The 20867-nt window shown below is 50.2% G+C and overlaps 8 protein-coding genes across 8 annotated transcripts; 3 read left to right on the plus strand and 5 right to left on the minus strand.

Annotated features, from left to right (window-relative positions):
- Positions 1-2068: 2068 nt before the first annotated feature.
- Positions 2069-2664, minus strand: J4E93_002939 (uncharacterized protein; the record flags this gene model as incomplete). The annotated part of the gene is made up of 2 exons (XM_049340879.1): positions 2069-2180; positions 2240-2664. 2 exons carry the CDS (start codon positions 2662-2664, stop codon positions 2069-2071), a joined length of 537 nt encoding a protein of 178 aa, XP_049201761.1.
- A 1320-nt stretch (positions 2665-3984) lies between these two features.
- J4E93_002940 (uncharacterized protein) lies at positions 3985-7590 on the plus strand (the record flags this gene model as incomplete). Its single annotated transcript, XM_049340880.1, has 3 exons — positions 3985-5497; positions 5546-5889; positions 5941-7590. 3 exons carry the CDS (start codon positions 3985-3987, stop codon positions 7588-7590), a joined length of 3507 nt encoding a protein of 1168 aa, XP_049201762.1.
- A 646-nt stretch (positions 7591-8236) lies between these two features.
- Positions 8237-9481, plus strand: J4E93_002941 (uncharacterized protein; the record flags this gene model as incomplete). The annotated part of the gene is made up of 1 exon (XM_049340881.1): positions 8237-9481. One exon carries the CDS (start codon positions 8237-8239, stop codon positions 9479-9481), a length of 1245 nt encoding a protein of 414 aa, XP_049201763.1.
- Positions 9482-9574: 93 nt separating this feature from the next.
- J4E93_002942 (uncharacterized protein) lies at positions 9575-11455 on the minus strand (the record flags this gene model as incomplete). Its single annotated transcript, XM_049340882.1, has 1 exon — positions 9575-11455. The coding sequence occupies one exon, from the start codon at positions 11453-11455 to the stop codon at positions 9575-9577; it is 1881 nt and encodes a 626-aa protein (XP_049201764.1).
- Positions 11456-12955: 1500 nt separating this feature from the next.
- J4E93_002943 (uncharacterized protein) lies at positions 12956-13599 on the plus strand (the record flags this gene model as incomplete). The annotated part of the gene is made up of 4 exons (XM_049340883.1): positions 12956-12972; positions 13047-13097; positions 13195-13519; positions 13567-13599. The coding sequence occupies 4 exons, from the start codon at positions 12956-12958 to the stop codon at positions 13597-13599; spliced, it is 426 nt and encodes a 141-aa protein (XP_049201765.1).
- A 318-nt stretch (positions 13600-13917) lies between these two features.
- Positions 13918-15042, minus strand: J4E93_002944 (uncharacterized protein; the record flags this gene model as incomplete). Its single annotated transcript, XM_049340884.1, has 1 exon — positions 13918-15042. One exon carries the CDS (start codon positions 15040-15042, stop codon positions 13918-13920), a length of 1125 nt encoding a protein of 374 aa, XP_049201766.1.
- A 1401-nt stretch (positions 15043-16443) lies between these two features.
- Positions 16444-17923, minus strand: J4E93_002945 (uncharacterized protein; the record flags this gene model as incomplete). Its single annotated transcript, XM_049340885.1, has 2 exons — positions 16444-17275; positions 17328-17923. 2 exons carry the CDS (start codon positions 17921-17923, stop codon positions 16444-16446), a joined length of 1428 nt encoding a protein of 475 aa, XP_049201767.1.
- A 1370-nt stretch (positions 17924-19293) lies between these two features.
- Positions 19294-20628, minus strand: J4E93_002946 (uncharacterized protein; the record flags this gene model as incomplete). Its single annotated transcript, XM_049340886.1, has 1 exon — positions 19294-20628. One exon carries the CDS (start codon positions 20626-20628, stop codon positions 19294-19296), a length of 1335 nt encoding a protein of 444 aa, XP_049201768.1.
- Between the last annotated feature and the right edge of the window lie 239 nt (positions 20629-20867).

The raw sequence follows: 20867 nt of genomic DNA on the forward strand, positions 1-20867 counted from the left end.
TTAGTAATAGGTTATACTTAGTTGTAAAGCAGCAATAATAGAGCAATAATAGAGCGATAATAGAGCGATAATAGAGCGATAATAGAGCGATACGAGATGTAAGATATAAGATGCGATGCAGGTAGTCTGTATTAGAAAAACGCTTAGAGAATTAATTATTACTTTTAGTTAAGGTATAATATAGCTAAGGCTGCATTTAATACGTAATTTAAATATATTAAGTATATGTTGCAAGCAACAGTATATATATTTTATTAGCAAACTAATTCTACAGCGTAAACTAGTCTAAAAAGAGTAAGGTCTATTACTAGTATATAAAAAGACGTATTTCTAAAAAAGTTAAAATCCTACGTTTAGAGGTATAGGCGTTAGGTAAACTAAGGCTTAGATTCTTAGCGCTACTGCCTTTAGCGTAGTTAAAGCTTTTAAAATTTAGAGTAGTAAGGCAACTATTCTATAAATACTAATATCTACCTACACTATAGCAGAAAGAATTATAATATAATTATATATTCTTAATAGCTTATAACTAACTAAGCTATAGATTATAAAGTAATAAAATACTAAAATCTTAGCTTACAAAATTGTGCTTCTATATATATACTCTCTATTCTCTACCTCTATTTTTATTTTATAGCTTATAGTAAAATTAGAGATCTAAAGACTTATTAAAGACATAAATAGTAGCTTAAATCTAATACTAAAAGCTATACTAGCACACTAAATAAGCTCTTAACTACGTTACTACTCTTTTATAAGTTTTTCTAGCGTTAGTAAGTCTAAAGCTAATCTTATTACTAGTTATATTGTCTTTCTTTATACCTATATTAATTATATTCTTATACTATATTGCTTATTAAAGCTTTTATAGACTACTCTAAGACTACTACTAAAAAAAAAGCTCTTAGTTAGACTATTCTAGTAATTATTATATAGACTATTATTAAGGCTATTATAGAGGCTATTATTAAAGCTCTTAAGACCTACTTTACTTATCTTATATTACGTTCTAAGACTACTAAGACTATTACTACTATTAATACTATTAATACTATTAAGATTATTATACTACTACTATAAAGGCTTTTAATATATAAACTAAGACCTTCTATAGTTCTCTATTATAGCTAAGCTTTTAAGTAACTTACTAGTAATATATAAGAGTTTTTTTACAGGCTATGCTTACTCTAAAGAAAGTAATAGAATAGTTATTATATTACTAGTATTACTCTTCTTACTTAGAGTAATTTATTAATTATCTATGCTATCTATACTTATAACTTTATATATAAGCTTAGGCTATAGACAGCTCTACTTATAAAGATAAAGGTAGCTATTATATACTAGCGTAAGGCGTTTATTAAAATTCTTAGCTAGAGTAGTAATAAATAAACTAAAGAGAATAAAGTATTTAAGGCCTACCTCTAGTATAATAATACTATTAAATAAATAGCAGCTATATTAGCGTTCTACTATTATAGTCGCCTTTAAGAACTAAGCTATAATAAAGTAGTTATCTTTGTTAGCTTAAGTTATATTATGTTAATAGCTAAAGATTAAATATAGTAAGGCGTTAAAAAGTTTCTCTTCTTAGTAAGGCCTTAAAAGTAATATATTATTAGTCTATATAGAAGCCTTAGTGCTAATAGCAATATACACTAAATATATTAAAATTTTAAAATCTCCTAGCAGTCCTAGGACGAAAGCTAGGCGTCTTTTAACGTCTTTTCACTAAACGGAGTCTGCAAAATCGGGCATAAGGCACCGACAGTATATATATATAGAGATAAGTATAAGGTACAGGGCCCCTGTAGCCTGCTCGCGAATAGGTAGGTTAAATAATGTAGGGCTCAGCGCGCTGAGCCCCTGGCGCCGCATTTAACACGTAAAAACATTCACTTCGCATACCAATCTATGGATACAGTCATCGATTGAAATTCTAGGATCAAGATTGCAATGGAAGAAAGCCGCTCATATGATTCATCTTCATTGCTCACGCGTTGCTATTACTTTGCGCGGACCGACCCATCCATCTCGACGAATAGTCAGACATCCAAGTCCAGCACCACTACTGCGAAATGTCCTCAATCTTGATTTCGCCTGTACCGTTCAAGAAGTCCATCTTGCCAACATCAACGCCCTTCATTCTCAGTATGTCATACGCAGTCACGATGTGGAACCTAAGATCATCAGCAAAACTTCTTTACAAGCCTGAACCCTCAAGCGTATCTTCACTTACCACATGTTCGGATGCGCAAACCTGGTGACATAATCCAGCGCCGGCAGCCTCATCTGCTTGACACCGCCAAATTTGACGACGACCTCGTCATCATGCTTACCCTCGAAGTCCTTCTCCGAGAAGCCCTCAAGATACCTGATAGTCTTCTCGACGCGAGCCAGTAACTCTGGGAAGGTCTGCTCTTCGTCGGGTAGAGTTATGCCTTCCAAGGCGGGGTTCACGCGAGAAGGAATGAACTTGGCGGCGTCGGTGAAACGGTAGACCTGGTAGCGGAAGTCCTTCATATCCGGGTGGATAGACGCAGTGAGGAAGTCATTGGGGTCGGTGGCTTTGGCGTGCTCGTAGCCTTTGTTGATGAAGAAGTGTGCGTTCTTGAGGCCGGCGATGACAGGAGCGATGGCGACCTTGTGGAATGAGAGGGCCATGTTGGGTGGTGGTTTGAGGCTTGAAGAGCGTATTGAAAGGGTGAGGATAGTGGCAGTTTGAGTTCTTGTTGATGAAGTTGATTGATACTAGTAGTTGCCCTGGCGGGGTAGTCGACTATTTATGCTCCACTTCTTTCCATCTCGCACCTTCTCTCAGCCCTGGAGTACTTCGTACATCAAGCTCACTACGCTCCACTTGGCATCAGCACTCCACCGTTCAGCTCGAAGCGGACCAGTCTTACTCGAGTGGTTACACGACTGGCGGTGATTACGGCCTGGATTACAAAGCGGGTGGGTTGCAATCTGGTGAGCCTTGGTGTTTGACCAATCAGATCGTGACGCGATTGACCGGACCCACTTTCGCACCGTCGGCGCGAGGCAGCGACAGGAGAGATACGCGACTGCGGTGAGACTACACACGACGCAGGGCCAATATGTTCAATTTGCGCCCTTTTTTCATTGGGCCATTGCCCTGGTCCAGATATATGAGTGTGCTGACAAAAGTCGCAGAGTTCCGCGCGGTTTAGGCCTTTGGGTGCCTGATACCGATCAAACCTCAACTTCTCTGCGCGAGGAAAGTGCGCCTCGCTTTCCTTCTGCGACGAACATACGGACGAACACTCGTGCGATTTCTTCGCGAAACTCTAAACGCACGTGTCTTGGTGCAGCACGTCCTCGACATACAGGTCAGCTTGAGCAGTCGTCACTACCGATATGGAATGGGGATCGCGCGTGCCGGTAAGCAGGCAGCGATGAGATAGGGCGTCAAGAAGACCTTCCTTGCAGTACACGTGGAAAACCGTTTGGCCTTACTCTGATCAGATTAATTGCTAAGCCAGCATTGGATCGAGCCTGACGAGTGCCAACGATAAAGTCGGTGATCTTGTTCCAAGCAGTCCGCCGGTGGAACGGATTCCTCTAATCTTGAGCCATATGCAGGTGCCAGTTGGTTCCCATCAACCCTACATCGTACAGTCACTACTTCGAATTGTGCTCTGCGTAATGATGGCCGCTTGCTCAAAGTGAAAACTATTCAAGCAAGTAGGGCCCATGAATAGTCGAAAGTTTTGCGATTGACATGCGCAAATTGCTTGCTCTAAGACAAGTAGGTCTTGGGTTTTCTACCTACTAAACATGTCACACGATTGTGTCCCGCTTGCTTAGCAGTTTGGGTCAATCGGTACCGAAATATAATGATGCTATGATGGCACTGAACAGAATCCACCACATCCAGATCTTTACCTTCACTGGCATTAGTTTATCTTCACATCAAGCTCGTTTCTTGATTCTCATTGCACACAACGCCCCAGTCCGATCGATATGCCACCCAAGAAATGCGGCAGCAAAGCCCCAGCAGGCAAACAGCTTAACGACGTGACGAAGTCTGAGTTGCTTGACGAGATTAGAGCACCCAAGTTCACCGGAAGCAAATGCATGAGGTGCGACGAGTTCGACCATGGTCATATCAACGAATGCAACGCCAACGCCAATTCCAAGCACTGGTCAAAGGGTCTTGGTAATTTCGCGGACAAGCAGGCTGTCGAGAAGTTGTTCCAGGCCGAACGTGCGAAGGTCATTGCGGACGGAACATACACTCCTGTCAAGCAAGTAAGCAAGCCTGTAGCGCAGGATCAACCCAAATCCGACAACAAGATAAGGAACAAACCTCAGAATGTTGTGTCTACTATTCCAGAAGACCCCGCATCCAGCAGCGCCCTGGACGAAAAGCCCGCGACACCCGTCAAGAAGAGGACGCCTATCGAGACTGAAAATGTTGGGAAGGTTATCTACACGAAGGACGAGACAAAAGCCGAGAATGTCCAGGGTGATATACCCAAAGATGGCCTAGCAAACGTCGCAACACAGCACAAAGGTTCAGAGCCATCGAAAGGCGAGTTCAAAGTGATCACAAATTATGTGCAAGTGCGCAAGGTACCTTCTCAACTCCTCACATATGCTTTGACCTTCTATAGACCAAGTCGCGACCCACAGAGGCCCAACGCCCGCGTAGAGCTCAACAAGCGACAAGAAATTGGACGCGTATTCGATGCGATGATCGAGAAAGATGTGCTGGAACTGGACCGGAACCGGAAGACATGGGCAACCGACTACAAGAGTCTTTGGTGCGACACTGCTCTCCAGGGTCCTCACGGAGATCAGGAAGAGTGGGATACGGCGAAGTTTGACTGCAAACTCCTTGATGGTCGAATATATGACGACGTATACGCAACTGTGAGGAAAGGTGTAGTCTTGAGCGATATCGACGACGTCCTTCGTAAGGAACACATCACCAAAAGCGCCGACTACATTCGGGCTCTGAATGCTCATGTTGCGGAATGTGTCCGCAAGTACAACGAAGAGAAGGACCAATCGATCACCCAGCTTGGCGCGAACAAGTTCTACCTTGATCGAGGTTTTACTGAAATGGTCGATAAGAACTCCAACAGCTTGGGCTTGCGCGCAGTTCGCGGTTACTACATGTCAATAAGGCCTGGAGCGCTAGGTCCTCTGCTCAACATCAATGCAGCGACAACGGCCTTTTTACCTCCAATACTGGTATCGGACTTGTTGGCTACATCGCTCACTCAAAATGCTATCGAGAAGATGTTGAGGGGCAAGCGCGTTAGGCTCATTTATCAACGACAAGAGTTCCAAGAGACCAAGGACGCTGGATTCTCCATGAACGACGAACTCCCGCGCACGAAAGTCTTTCAACAATTTGGTTTACCTGCGAGCAAGCAGAGGTTCTTCACAGTTCTTGCTAACGACAAAGGCGCCAAGGTTGACGTCAGCCCGACGGATCATGGTACCACCGTCATCCAATACTTCAACAGTGAGATAATCCCAGACTCTCCATGTTATGCCATGCTAACAGCTGTAGACATGAAAGCAGAAATGCCAAGTAGCCCGTCACCTTCCCACCTTCTATGCGTCAATGTCGGCAAGCGCGTTCAATCATCTAGATCAAAAGATGCAGGCAAACCAGCATTTATGCGTCAGCAGACGTTAGACGGCGCTCAGTGGATCCCCGCTTGTTTACTCGAGATCCTGCCTTTTCAACCAATGACAGGGCAAATGAGCCCGAAGCATACTGCCGAGATGATGAGGCATGCCTTACACTTGCCCGCGGAGAACGCAGCCTTGATTGATCAAGAGGGCCTGCGAATCCTTGGTCTCAAAGATCAGATCGAGGATCAAGAAGACACGACTAGCAAGAAGTATCTCGTAAGTTCCAATGGCGCAGATGCTTTTGATCGTTGACTTACAGATCGCCAGGACCAAGGCTTTCAGCTCGACAACAAACTGATATCATTGGCCGCCAGGTCTTTGGAACTTCCCCGTCTGTTGTACGAGAAGCGCGGTGACCCCAAAGTCGAACACACCGTCAGTACACAGCCTCATACAAAATTCCAGCCGCTTATCAAAGTTGACCGGTCAGCTTGGAATCTTCAGGATGCAGCATTCATCAAGCCCGGAACGCTGAACAAACTTCACGTCGTCGGGCTGCCGAAATGTCGTCAAGAACTCAAGTTGGCTATTGTCAAGAAGGATTTCACTGAGCAGTTGTGTACTCACCATGTTCACACCACGCCTGGAGACCATGCTGAACAGTTGGGGGAATTTAAAGGAATCGAAGAAGATCTCAAATCCTGGTTCACCATGTGCCAGCGGAATGACTGCAACCTTCTCTTGTTGGCCGAGAAAGACTTCGACAAATACGCAAAGATCAAGCGGACCAGCGATTTCGAAGGGTACCACACCATCTGCGCTATCGGCAGCAAAATCCAAGATGACAGGAACAATGATCATAACAAGACCGGCAATCGTTGGCAGCATCTCTCCAACCTAGCCCTCAAAGTCAATTTGAAGTTGGGTGGGGACAATCACTGGCTTGACAACGAGATGTTGGATAAGCTACTAGGTGGAGAGGAGTCCAGACGAAGCACCATGATCTTAGGATCAGATGTCACCCACCCCGGCAACGGCTCGAAGACTGGTACGCCCAGCATCGCCGCCGTTGTTGGTACCGTTGATGCTCAATTCATGAGCTATCGCGGTTCGATGAGACTTCAAGCTGGTGGCCAAGAACAGATCGATGAGGCGAATCTCCGCAGTATGGTCAAAGAACGGCTTGAGACTTGGAAGTCGTGTAACGATGACAAGCTTCCGACCAGGATCTTGTTCTATCGCGACGGTGTCTCTGAGTCGCAGTTTGCCAACGTGGAGAAGTCCGAGATCCCGCAGATCAGAGAGGCGTATGTTGAGGCTGGAGGCAATGCCAAAGACCTCAGTGTATGCTTCTTCGTTGTCAGTAAACGTCACCATACACGATTCTACGCTGCCACTAAGAACGAAACATACCAGTCTCGAGAGAAGACCCAGGGCGTGTTCCGACACTTTCAAAACGGCAACATCAAAGCTGGCTTACTTGTAGACAGTGTGGTCACGGCGCCTTATCCCCTGAACTTCTTCTTGCAATCTCACACTGCGATCAAAGGCACCGCACGTTCAGCCCACTACTACGTACTCCAGAACGACACCGACATCGGGGCCGCGAACCTGCAGGAGTTGACCATGATGCTATGCTACACCTTTGGGCGATCGACGACCGGTGTCTCGTACGCAACCCCGGCATACGCCGCGGATAGGTTATGCGACCGCGGCAGATCTTACATTCGTCACTGGGCAGAGGATGAATTTGCCCATCCTATCTTTGAGTACGACACGTACTATGACGGAGACGGAAAAGAGCGCAAGCCCACCAACGTCGAGATCTTATCCGAGAAACGAGTGATGGTTGACAAGCTCTTGCACTCTCCCGAGGTCTGGGGCAAGAACTACCACGACGACCCAACTGACAACAGTAAACCGCTCAGGCTGAACCCGTGGCACCCAAACCTTGACCAGGGTATGTTCTGGATGTAAGAGGAGATTCGGATTGCGCGGCAAGAGGCTATCCGACTATGAATTCCCGATGGGTATGGTGTCTTTCTTTTCTTCGCTTGTATCCTTTGTAGCCGTATGAGTGAGTCTTTCTGGGTTTCCTGTTGCTCTGGTGGTTCATTCCCTATGTTTCGGTGCGTTGCATCTTGTATTTCCGTCCTTTGGTGCTCCTTGTCATCTTCCCGTTGTCGCGTGCTCTTTTTGCTTTACTTAGACTTCGATTCGTACTCTCATTCAATAGACTTGTCAATTCGCTCAAGTATCGTCAAACTTGCGTACTCTGCAGATTCAGGCGCCTCGAGGATCTTGTATCATGTCGCGACGCGACAGCATCGTCGCGATGATGAAAAGTCGGAAGGCTCGCGCGTTGGCTCATCCCACGTTCGCACGAACGGGAAGTTGACGCGTCGTCCCGAGATCGGCAAGCCATAGCTCCCACGCTACATCGTCGCCGTCATCATCAACCTTATAGCCGAATTAGAGATAGGTTTGCCGAAGCAATGAACAAGATGGCTGATCCCTGGTTTCCTTCAATATCCGACGATTTTGTCGTCCTCCCTGAAGACCCATATACACTCGCATCGCATCACGTCCCGTCGCATCGTGCTGCCCTGCCACACCGACCAAAATGACGGACACGAAGACTCCCCACGATCTGAACTGCCTCACCATCGGCGAACTCGAGAAGCTTGCCGCAGAGCGCATGGACAAGCAGACACGCGACTACTACAATGAGGGTGCAGACTCTGGATCGACGCTCCGCGAGAACATTGACGCATACCAGAAGTACCGCATCCGCCCACGCGTGCTTCGCGACATCTCCTCCATCGACACGACCGTAAATGTCTTCGGACACAAGAACAGCATACCCCTCGGTGTCGCACCAACTGCTATGCAATGTCTCGCACACGACGACGGTGAACTGGCGACCGCACGCGCATGCGCCAACAAGGATATCGTAATGGGCCTGAGCAGCTTCAGCACAACCAGCCTCGAAGACGTGAAAGGCGCATTGGGCAACCACCCAGGAGCCCTACAACTCTACCTCTTCGAAGAGCGCACGCAAAGCCAGAAGCTCATCCAACGCGCCAAGAAAGCCGGCTACAAAGCTGTCATGCTCACGGTCGATACTCCAGTCCTCGGACGCCGGAACTTAGAGATAAGAAACCAGTTCAAGCTGCCGAAACACCTCAAAGTAGCAAACTTCAACCGCGATGAGAAGCACGACGAGGGTGTGAAGGTCGAAGAGAAAATCACCTCACCATCCACGGAAGCGAACGAATCGCGCAAACGAAGCGAGATCCCCAGTGCCACCGACAGCAACAAGAGACAGCCGCCAAAAGGTCCAATAAGCTTCCACACCCACGCACCCAACCCAACACTCTGCTGGGAACGCGACATAGCCTGGCTGAAAGAACAATGTTACCCCGAGATGGAAGTCTGGGTGAAAGGCGTCGCGACAGGCGAAGATGCACTACTAGCCTGCCATCATGGCGTCAACGGTATCGTTGTGTCGAATCACGGTGGGCGACAACTTAATGGCGCATTGGCTACCATCGATGCGTTGCCTGAAGTCGTTGCTGCTGTGCATTCACAGGCCGGGAAGAAAATTCCTGTACACGTTGACGGAGGAATCAGACACGGAACGGACGTATTCAAAGCACTCGCGCTGGGTGCGGACTTCGTCTGGGTTGGCAGGCCGATACTTTGGGGATTGGCATACAAAGGGCAAGAAGGTGTTGAACTGGCGCTGAGGTTGCTGAGTGATGAATTCAAGTTGTGCATGGGACTTGCGGGTGTGACAAAGGTTGAGGACATTGGACCAGAGTACCTGGTCAAGATGGATCGAAGTGGATTTGTGAGTCGTCTTTAGAGACTGTGAGCATACCTTGCTAGGTAGCTCTGGATCTACATACTATTGATACGACTTTTGTACATACAAACGGGCTCGGATATGTTACGATACCTACGCCGCCTGTCTCCTACTCTCGATGAAGTCCACGTAGTCGAAGAAACTCTTCTTGTACCTTCGCACTTGCGTCGTGCGGTTCACAGTCTGGATACCAAACTGCTGGTCGTAGTCACCAAACTCCCAGTTGTCGGCCCACGACCAAGCAAACGCGCCAATAAAATTAACACCGTCTTCCCAGATCGCCTTCAGGCCTTCATTCAGATACGTTTGGTAGTACCAGCTCCTTGGGCTGTCGAACTCCTGGTCTGCTTGCTCTTTTTGCGCCTCGGCGAAAACAGGGAAGCCGAATTCAGTGACGGCCACCGGAGAACGCCATGTGTTCCAGAGATAATTCAGGTAGGTGCGGAAATAGCTGGGTGTCAGATAGACATATGATTGACTGCGGTATCCGATGTCCCAGCCAGTGGTGGTGAGAGTGCTCTGAGTTACGCAGTAAGGTCGGAGGGGATGAGTGATGTTGGCAGCGCAGTCAGCGATGGTGTCATTCGGTGGTGGACTGACTACTGTGGCAGTGTACGGTTGGATCGAGAAGAAGTCTGCAGTGCCGTTGACGTATTGTAGATCTTCTTGGCTCAACGGTACGTAGTCGTCAACACTACTCTTGAATGATTCCGGGTAGTCTGTTCCGAGGAAGATAGGGTTGGCAAAGGTAGCTAGCTGGAAGGAGTTGAAGTGATTGGCAGCGTCGACGTCAGCGGGGTCATCTGGATTGCGTGGGACGCCAAAGTTGTCGTTGAATGTAAGCGACATCTTTCCAGTTCCACCAATATCATCGTGGTAGAAGTGGTGGAGTCTTGCATGAGCTTTGATAACAGCATCAATAGACTTTCCGTTCCGCGCACCCAGGAGGGGCTCGTTGAAGGTCCACCAGATTGGCACACGGTCAGCAAAATGTGTCATGACAATCTTTCCGTATTCGACGAAAGCATCCTCCCACGACACATTCTTGTAGCTGCATTGGAAACAAGAGTCCAGATAGCCAATACCTCCAGTTCCGGGCTTGATAAAGACATCGCTGATGTTGTTGTAATATTGGAAAGGAGAGTCGTTGTGGTAAAGCATGACAGCGGGATGCATGCCTTTTTCCAAGACGAAGTTGATAAGATCGTCGTAGTGCGAGAGACCTTGCTTGTTGACTGGTGTGCCTGGTAAGATGAACGGCAGAATTCGAGTCCAAGGAATGGAGAATCTGTAATACTTGATGCCCATGGCAGCAATTCGTTCGATGTCTTGCTTGTACAAGTAGTAGTGTTCGTTCGCGATCCAGTTCGGCGCTTGGCCCGGGTTGTTCAAGGCAGCAACGTCGTTGTGAACGGGTGTCCGTCCCTCATCTGCGACGGCTCCCTCGATTTGGACAGCTGATGCCGCCACGCCAAGCATGAAGTCTGCAGGGAAGGAGTAGCATTGCTGGGGTACCAGTGGCTCAGGTGGTGGCAGAATGAGCTCGCTGGTCGGTACTGGCGTCGGTTCAACTGTTGTAGAGTACATCCCGGTCGTGAAGTTGACCCATGGCACGGTCGTCCAGAGAGCTGTCCAGGATGCGTTTCCGTATGGATTCCCCAGGTCGGTCGGTGATGCGGTGACATTTGAGTTCCAGTTGCCCCATTGTGTTGTCGTCAGATTTGGCACCAAGCTACTGAGCGACGCGTACGGTGGTGCATAGGTAGTAGTGGTAGTGGGAGCTGGGGCAGATGTTGCTGTACGAACAGTCTCGGTCTGTGTGAAGCTGAACTCTCTGAAGGTGTACGAGGGCAGTGCAGTCGCATATGTTTGATTTGCCGAGCATTGCGGTCGCGAGACAGGTCCTTCAGCAGGGACGTAGACTTGCTGAGCGAGAGCCACAGCGCCACACGCAAGAAGTGCTTGAGGCTTCATGATGATGGCCAAGGAGCGCTTGATACATCTTGGTATTCCCTGCGGAGCTCTTTATACCTCTGTGGCTTTTCAATCGGACCGTGGGGCTGATTCTGACGGTGGTACTCATCGTCATCGGCATGTACAATCGCTTGTCGCTTCGCAAAACCTCGCAGCCCTAGTCCCGTCGTGAATTAATACGAAGGGCGTGGTGCGGCCTTGATCCCTTTCCGGGGTTTGGCGGATTGAATTCCTCGGTCGAGTTCGGTCGGGCCCAATTTCGGTAGTGCCTGGGTGCTTTGCGGGGGCTTGCGGGGTCGAGCTTGTTGTGATGACGAGCGGGATGCAACGTCTAAGCTCCAACGTTGCTTTTCATGTCATGAATTGACCAGGCTTATGGTCCTAGCAAGTCTCGGGGTTTCTGAGTGGTCGTTCACGTTGTTGCTTCGCCGGCCTTACGCGAACAAGATTAGCATGTTCTCCGCAGAACATACTTCCAGGGTTTAGATGTTCCCTGTTTGTGCCGGCAGGTCAACGCGTGTTCAACCCTCGGTCTATCATTGCGCGACACCGCCAACTGACAACCGAAACTTCGCGGATGGATGATCGGATGAATCGAGTGCCCATAGCAATGTTTTCTCAGTCTCCGCCAACAGACTTGCTGCCAAGACAAGGGACGAAACGTCTGAGTCAGGTGCATCGGACTAGCTATCACATTCGCTCATGCAGCATCCTGCTCCTGCGATATGTCTTTACCAAACAGCTTGACTTTGAGCTGCTCAATCCGCGTAACATCTCGGTATCAAGATGGGCTCATGTCAAGGACGTGTCGCGCTTTCGACTTCATTTGACCACCCACCTTCAGAACCGAGTTCTTGAGAGATCAAAGAAGAGGGTCTAAAGTTGTGGACTACAGGTGAACTTGGAGACCTGAGGTAGGTTTCTGTTTAATGCATGCATCTGTTCCAACTTTGACCTGTGATGGACTTTTTTCGGTTGTCTGGTCGCCTCGATCCTGACAAGAAAGTGCAGCTCGCGCTGTCAGGATGTCGCGCTGGCCCATTGACTGAGGAGATTCTCGATGAATGGTAGATTTCCATATTTCTTGTTTCGAACGGGCATATGTTGGCACCAGTCAAAGCACAGTCTGAGTGTTTGCAGCTCCTTTCGCTTCAAAGCATGGCGGATTTCGTGGTTTTTGAACAGGTCATGCTCGCAGCCACGACAGGTCCACGAACGGAAGGGAACACGTAGAGATCATGGTTCGTAAAGACACTGAAATATGATAGCGCAAGCGTATAGTTGGAGGTATGGGCATCCCCAAATGTAGTGTGAGCAGTCTTGGTGTTGGTGTTGGTGTTGGTCTCGAGAAGCAAAAGATGACGCTAGCGGGGTCCGTGCGCCCACACGAATTTCGTCGTTGCCAACCCACTTGCCGAACTTCACGACGCTCACGACAACTCCAGCGACGACGCACCCGAAACCCGCCCAAATCGAATATCCCCCCGATAATCTACCAAAATGTCTGGAAAGCGCGGGTACGTAGTCCTCAGCCACAAAATGGGCAGCTTGAGGCTGTCATGCAGAGGAATGCTGGCTAACGAGTGTGCAGTCGAGGTTCTACCTCCGGTAACAAGCTCAAGATGACTCTTGGTCTGCCAGTGTACGTTTGACCCCGATGCGATCGCTCCGCCGAAAACCTTTCCGTTCGCGAACACGCATACAAGGCACACAGGGAATGCAGGCTAATAGATGCACAGCGGCGCCGTCATGAACTGCTGCGACAACTCCGGTGCCCGCAACCTGTACATCATCTCCGTCAAGGGTATCGGTGCGCGTCTCAACCGCCTGCCCGCTGGTGGTGCCGGTGATATGGTCATGGCGACCGTCAAGAAGGGAAAGCCCGAGCTGAGGAAGAAGGTCATGCCCGCCGTCATTGTCCGCCAGAGCAAGCCATGGAGGCGAGCAGACGGTATCTACCTGTACTTCGAGGACAACGCCGGTGTCATTGTCAACCCCAAGGGTGAAATGAAGGGCTCCGCCATCACTGGACCCGTCGCAAAGGAGGCCGCTGAGCTGTGGCCGGTACGTGTGCACCCGCCACCAACAGAATCAACACTAACAACATCCAGCGTATCGCCTCCAACTCCGGTGTCGTCATGTGAGGTGTCTCTTTTCCTGCTTTCGATCACATTCATGGGTTTACGGGCACGGCGAAAATGCATTTACGGGGTGAAGGATTTGGGAGACGACATTGCAACCACGATTAGCAATGGGACGACCTTCACAATACCAGTCAAATGAACATTACGACCAAAACCACACTTTTGTTCCTTATTGCAGTGACGGATGAGTGACATGGCGGCAGTGCGCCAACAGGATCAACAGCACAAGGAGCGCATTGAGGAAACGTTTTGCGATGGTCGGACTCTATTGATAGATCTGACTTGAAGACAGGAAGTACGTACTAAACACACGCACATCTAGACCCTAGGCTCATCGGCTGAGCACGAACTCCTATCGCACGCAAGCATCTGAAAGTCCGCCTCCTCGACAACGTCCTGCGCCCATCGCATCTGTATCATACTTCTCGCCCCAACCTCACGCTTCCTCTGCCCACCCACGAACTTCAAGTTCTCGTTTCCAACAACACCCGTCGTGACAACACCAGTGCTCGGCGCACCGATTCCTTGCACCTGGCCATTGCCGCCCTGCATGACGTTCGCATAGCTCGACGACATGGTCTGTACTCCAGACACGAAGTCCTGGCCGTCGAATTCGCAATGTCCTCCCGCAGGTGTGTTGTCCACTGTCTGCAATGTGTTGACCTGATCCGCGCTCAAACCTGCATCAGCACCGAGTTGCTCATAGGCTGCAACAGCCTGTGGAATGCTACCCTGAAGCAACTGGAGCTCACTCTGTGTAGATTGGAAGTGGATCCTTGTCTGAGACATGACTGTGGCCGCGTTCTGGAAAGCGACTTGTGGCGGCATGCCACCGCAGTTAAGCTCGACAGCCGAGTTGGCGTAGTTTTGCATCTGTGCTGGGATGAAAAAGCCGGACATCATCAGCGATCCGCCCGAGACACCTGTGAAGACGATGTTGGACATGTTGACTGCAACCCGTTGCGGCAATTCGGTTTGGATGAAGTCGTTGACGGCCTGAGCGTGTGCTACGCCATCTGTACGTTGAAGACCCGAGCCTCCTCCCCAGAACAGATTCTTGTCGGGCGCCAGGAGCGCAACACCCATGGTGTTGGCCTGAACAGCTTGGTTTGGCATGTCGAAGAAGCTCTGTCCACCGTCACCGTGGAGCAACACGTTCGCACCCAGGGTGCCGTTCGCCGATGTAGCTGCCGCACCAGGAACGCCCGAAGCTGGAAGGAATTGATCTGCCGGTGCGGAGATCTTGAATCGGATAGGCAGGTTGTTGACCATGACCGTGTCATCCAGGATCATAGAGCCATCTGTGGCTGTAGAGATCCCCTGGGGCACCTGAGCTGCTTTTTGAAAGGCCGTCGCTTGTTGTGCGTTGCCGTTACCGCCGCGGTTGCGTTGTGGCAGCGCCGAAGTGAGAGAAAGCAGCGAGAGAGTGATGAGTCCATACATGATCGCGACAACGAAGAGCTCAATAGATGTAATAGAAATTAGGTTATTGAAAGGATGGACCGGCCAGGAAGAAGAATCGAAAGAAGGGTAGCAGACAAGAGATACCGCACGGCAGTATAGCGGGAAGAGAAGAAAAGAAAGAAGTGTGGGGGATTCCCATACATCTATACTGCATGAACTGCATGCTACAAATCACGAAAAGGCCTCGAGCCTGCGAAACACAGTTTCTTTCACTCCTAAACGCGTACGGGTATAGCCAAGCCTACAGGTCAGAGCTTCGCCTTGACTCCCTTGAGCTTGACTTGACTGATTTCCACCACTCAGCGGTGTGGTCTGGACGAAACTTATGGAAGCTGTGTTTGATGCGCGGATCTTGCAGCAGCTGTGGTTTGAGCTTGGAGGCCTTGGTGTTTCGGGCCGGGGCTTGGCGTACGATTGCAGGTAGCGAGGGTTTACAGAGCTACTTGGAGCGCGCCGAGCGTACGAGAACTGCTATTCATAATTGCATCTAGCTTTAGGCATTGTTGGAGATGTTGCGATGTTGACCGGCGTAAGCGGCAAAAGGAGCATCTCGGTATGGAGGGTCCGTGCACCGCACTGAGGCCGCCATGATCTGCAGGCATGATTCTCCCGCCGTCAGTTACACTTTCGCGTACTTGAACTGCTTCCTTCTAATAAGTTCTTATGATCACTGGATCTATCTCCCGCATGTGAAAAAAGGATACAGACATTTTGTCTCTGTAGTAGTCTTTAGGCCCAAATTGTGAAAAGCCTGGGTACGAACAAACATCAGGACTTCATGTTCCTCACAATCGACGCGCTGTTATGTGAGCAAAAACAATTGACCTCATAACTTCATCCAATACTAAGAGAGGCAAAAAGGAGATCACTGGATGCCACCTGGCCGAATCGCTATAATATTGTTAGTAGTGGAATTTGAACCGAGCGCGGTTCAACTTACAACGACCGATCTTCGCATATCGTAGAATTACAAGTGCGACGCTTTACCACTTAGCCAAGGAGGCAATTGTTGATGACTAATAAAAATTAAATGGTACATATCGACACGTCAAATGTGGGCAAGAGTACGTTGACGTTGTAAGCGAGGTTGTGGGGCGGCAGCGAGAATGACTACGAGTGGAGTTGAGGACTATTCGACTGGAACAGTTAGGGCCACAGAGAGAGAAAGCAATGCAAGTAATGTGTGACCTTAACATTGATATCTGATGGATAATCTCTCAAACAAAACCGCTATGCAAAATGCCTAAAAGTTCATGATAAAAAAAAGGGTAGCTGTGATGCTAGGTGTAGCTTCCCAATCGTTCCTCCAAACGCCACGCTTATGCTCATACAAATGCCTCGCTTCATAAATCGTCAATCTCGAGAATAGCAGGGGGGAATCTAGGCAAGGCCGAAAACACCCCTCAACCGCCTCCAGAGCTCCTTGCCCATGGCCTTTCGGGTATCCTCAGTACGGAGCGCAGCCTCCTTGTTCTCACTCGCCCTCCTGAGCAGGAAGTTGAGACATTCGGTTGTAGTACCCCAAGTCATGCACTTGACGACCTTGGCCTGAGTGTCCGCCTTCATAGTCTCGTCCTGGACCAGAGCCTGAGAGATCTCGTCGGCCATACCCTGGAGTTGGGCATAGGTGAGACGAGGCAGGTTCTCTGGGGAGGTAGAGAGCATTTGCTGGGCGCGGATCTTCTGGGCGGCTTGGACGGAGGCGAGGTTGTGGGTTGCGAGGACAATGTTGACCTTGGGGAAGGGAGTGCCTGGTGTAGGAGCGGGAACCTTGTCGGTCCATTGCTGGCGGACGACGGCATCAGCGAGGGCATCGTAGTTGGCGTCAGTTCCGGCTTTGGTGTCAAAGGTGAGGTGCTTGGGCTCAGAGGTGAGGTAGGCGCCGCGTACAAGCTTGACACCGGCGATGTAGCCTTTCTTTGAGGCGCGCTCAAGGTGCTCGGCCAGGCGCTTCGAGATGTCGCGCAGGTAGCATTGGTATGTGATGTAGAGAACTGCACGACCGTTCTCGGGCTTGTTGTACTTCTCCTGCAGGGCTAGTGTCCACTTCTCGAGTCCACGGTTGGTTGCCTCTTCTTCGGCACCGGGGAGGAGGCTGACACCCTTTGCGGCGGCGGCATCGCAAGCTGCTGTGATGGCATCCCACATCTCAGGGGTGGCATCTTGCTGGTTCTGGAGGAGGTTGAGGGCATGGCGACCGAGACCGGACCATCTATGCATTGGTTAGTATATGCTTCTGTCCAAGCCATCGAGGCAAGACTTACTTCAGTCCAACAAAGTCACCCTCCTTCGCCATATCGACGCTCTGCAACATTCCCTTCCTCCACACCTCAATCTCCATCTTGGTCTCTTCTGCAGTCGGTGCCTTTCCACCTAGAACCTCCAGCGCATACTCGAAAAGGATACCGCCGTATCCAAGTGTACGCGCGAACTCTGTGTTCCTAACAACCTCATCCTTCTTCTCACCGACGCAGTACTGGGCGTAGAAAGTCTTCTTGAGCAAGTTAGACAGCACCGGGTTACGCTCGATGCTCAGGAGGAAAGACTTCGAGTCTAGCATGCGCCGTAAGATGCCGAAGCAAGCATTAAGCAGCAGAGGCCGTGATGACACAGCTGTGATGAGGTAGGATCGGAGGACAGTCTCGGTAGGTAGGCGTCCAAGGACTGCTTTTGTCTGCGCTATTTGCGACTCTGGCTGTGTCGACAGGAGATGTGAGGTCGAAACTTGTGATGAGGCGGGGATGGAGACATTCTGTCGTGCGCTCTGGGAGACGTAGCGCGGCGTCTGTGCAAGGGTTCGGGATGTGTGTGCGAGTGCGAGGCTCTGGAAGCGGTGGAGGTTCTGTCTCCGGATCATCATCTTGGAATGTGGATGTAGTCTGGCGCTCAAGTGGTTGTGTGAAAGGTGGTGTAGTTTGCACTCGGAGTTGGTGAATCGGCACGGGGAATATGTTTTCGGATTTTGCAAACTTGAGAGGGCGAGCAATTCTGGAGGTCTTGTGACTTGCTTTTCATTGTGGTGAAGGCCATATATACCATGGTTGGTACTCTTGGTGCTCCACGATATCGCACGCGATGGCTCGGCTTGCGTCGGATGCGGTCATGTCGCACTAGTGCAGCTTCATTGTTGCTCCAGATGGTGCCAGACTGACGCAGACGCCGGCTTATCGCCCGCGCTAGACGGCCCGATGATTGGACAATGCCGCAACGCGTTCCTGTGGAGTAAACGACATGTCTGGCATTCATGGCGATGAGACGGTGTTGAGGTTTGTTGCCGGGTGTGATGTAATGACCTTTGTAGAGTTCGTGAGAGACTCATCGTGCCTGCTTCCCGTGTAAGCCGGTGACGTAGCATCATCAATCTCCCGTCTGCGATCCCTTGCTTTTGCCATGGCTTTGACCTCCAAGCTGCCATCGTGACCTTCGCAATGCCTGTTACCCCACAGTCGGCGAAATGCACAACCAGCCGCTCCTCACACTAGCGTCATCTTGCCAGCACAGCTCCATTCGCGATCTGTGTTGGGTTTGCCGCCCACGCTGAGAGCCGAGCGTAGCCATGGCGGCATCGCTCAAAGCCCAGGACCAGCCCCCAGCATTCAATTCTTCTGACCACATCATCTCCACTCAGACTCTGGATCGGTACCACGCGCACCGGTATCGGATATTATGGAGAAGAAGCAAATTTTTGTCATGGCTTGATGTTAGCATGGGCGACCGCGAAGAGGGCCGTTCTGGCTGCGGAAAGCGTCGGGGACCCACAATCACCCACGCCGACTATGTTCCAGTCTGGCTTCGCGTCTTTTCCAGCTGATGATACGATACCAGCTTGCACTTGGTAATTTCACTGCGGAGACGCGTCTTGACGAGTGCTTGAGATCCCCAGGTCACCGCATTCTGTTGTGTACGCGTCTGCCAATCCGTTTACTAAACGTCGAAGCTAATTTCCCACGCAAGCGTCAGGTGATGACATTTGGGTCTTGGCCACCAAATTATAGAGCTTATCCCCAAACAAAATTAAGCACTGACTAGAAGCACCTATGCGTCTTCTGCTGCTTCTGGTTCTCCACTTTTCCCCAGAATAGATCCCAATCCAGGTGCTGTCCCAAGCTGGCCCTCTCAGGCACATGGCACGAAAGCGGATAGTCACTGTCCTTTCTTCAAGTTCGCGTTTATAACAATCTATAACACCAAAACTGCTCCTACCAACATGCCACGACAAAGCGACTTTCATCAAACAGCACCAGCTCCAGCTTTCGGCATCTGCGCCCCATCCTGTCCAACCTGCACATCACCATCACCATTTGCACTCTCCTTACTCGCTCCTCCTTCAGCCAACGCTTTGAAAGCGTGGAGGAAGTCATTCTTCAAGTCCTCCCAATTCTCCACGCCCACACTGACCCTTAGCAGCCTCTCGTCCACATCCGCATCGCTCATCCTGCGCCACTCGATCAAACTTTCCACCCCTCCTAAACTAGTCGCATGGTGAAAGAGACGCAGGTTGGAGGGAAGAGACCGTGCCTGTTGGCTGCTCTTCATGTAGATGCTGAAGACGGGACCGAAGCCATTTGGCATCTGCTTCTTCAACCACGACATGTCCTTCTCTTGCAAACTCGCGTGCGCGACCTTGTGCACGACTTTCTTTACCACATCTGCGTCGTCTCCCTTGCCATTGAGTGAGTCTTGCAGCCAGCGAACAAGGTTTTCCGCGTTGCTGCTCTGTCGCTGAACGCGCAAATCAAACGTCCGGAGACTTCGCACGCCGAGCCAGCCCTCTAGACTACCTAGGACTGCACCCAGGAAAATACGCTCAGCACGTAGCGTCTTAGCTTGCTTTAGTCCTTCCGGCCCCTTTGCAGTGGCCAGGATACCGCAAAGCATATCGCTGTGACCACCGATGTATTTTGTACCAGAATGCATAACTACATCTGCGCCCCACAACAACGGATCCTGTAGACCTGGTGGCGCGAATGTAGCGTCAACGCTGAGGAACGCGCCCCGCTTGTGCGCTCGGGCGGCGTACTTTGCTATCTCGAAAGCTTCTCCTGTGGGGTTCAAGGGTGTCTCGAGATGCACGAGATCGCCTTTCCCTAGGCCTGCAGCGTCCCAAGCAGCATCATCGGCATGGAGGTCCACGGTCTTGACGCCGTGCATCTTCTTGTGCAAGTCGATCACGCCATGGCAGCCATGGTAGCCACCGCTGATGGCGATAACTTTGGGAACAATGTTGACGAGCAAGGCATGGAAAGCGCTGAGGCCGCTTGTGTAGCTGACAACATGGTTTGCTAACCCGGATTGCCCATCCAGGTCTTCCTGTTTTGCATCAGGGTAGATCAAAGGCGCTAGGATTGTCTCTAGGCGATTGGTACTGGCCGATGCGAGGCGGGAGTAGATGAGAGGGGTTTGTAGGTCGACAAATTCGCCTTCTTTCGGGACGGGTTGGAGCTCTGATGGGTCGTGCGGATACCGGAAGGTAGTCGATGTGTGAATTGGTGGAGCGACATCGCTGAGGACATTGATGCGGTCGTCGCCATGGACTCCGTGTGTTGAAGGGTGGTATGCTGACATGATGATTGTGGATGTATGACTCCGAGATCTTCAGCAGGCAGATAGCGACGTCTGCAGTATCGCGATCGTGTTGGATGCTGTACGGACGTTAATCTGATGATAATTGACACAGCCTTTTCTCTGTCATGTCAACGGCGACGAATGACCCTATGTTAATGGAGAACACGCATATCACGATGACTAAACGAGTATTGCGACATCACGCCCTATACGGCGAAAATTGCGGACCATGGCCGCTA

This window comes from Alternaria ventricosa, assembly GCF_023758065.1.
Source record: "Alternaria ventricosa strain BMP 2768 chromosome Unknown scaffold_4, whole genome shotgun sequence".
NCBI classification, from domain to species: Eukaryota; Fungi; Ascomycota; class Dothideomycetes; order Pleosporales; family Pleosporaceae; genus Alternaria; species Alternaria ventricosa.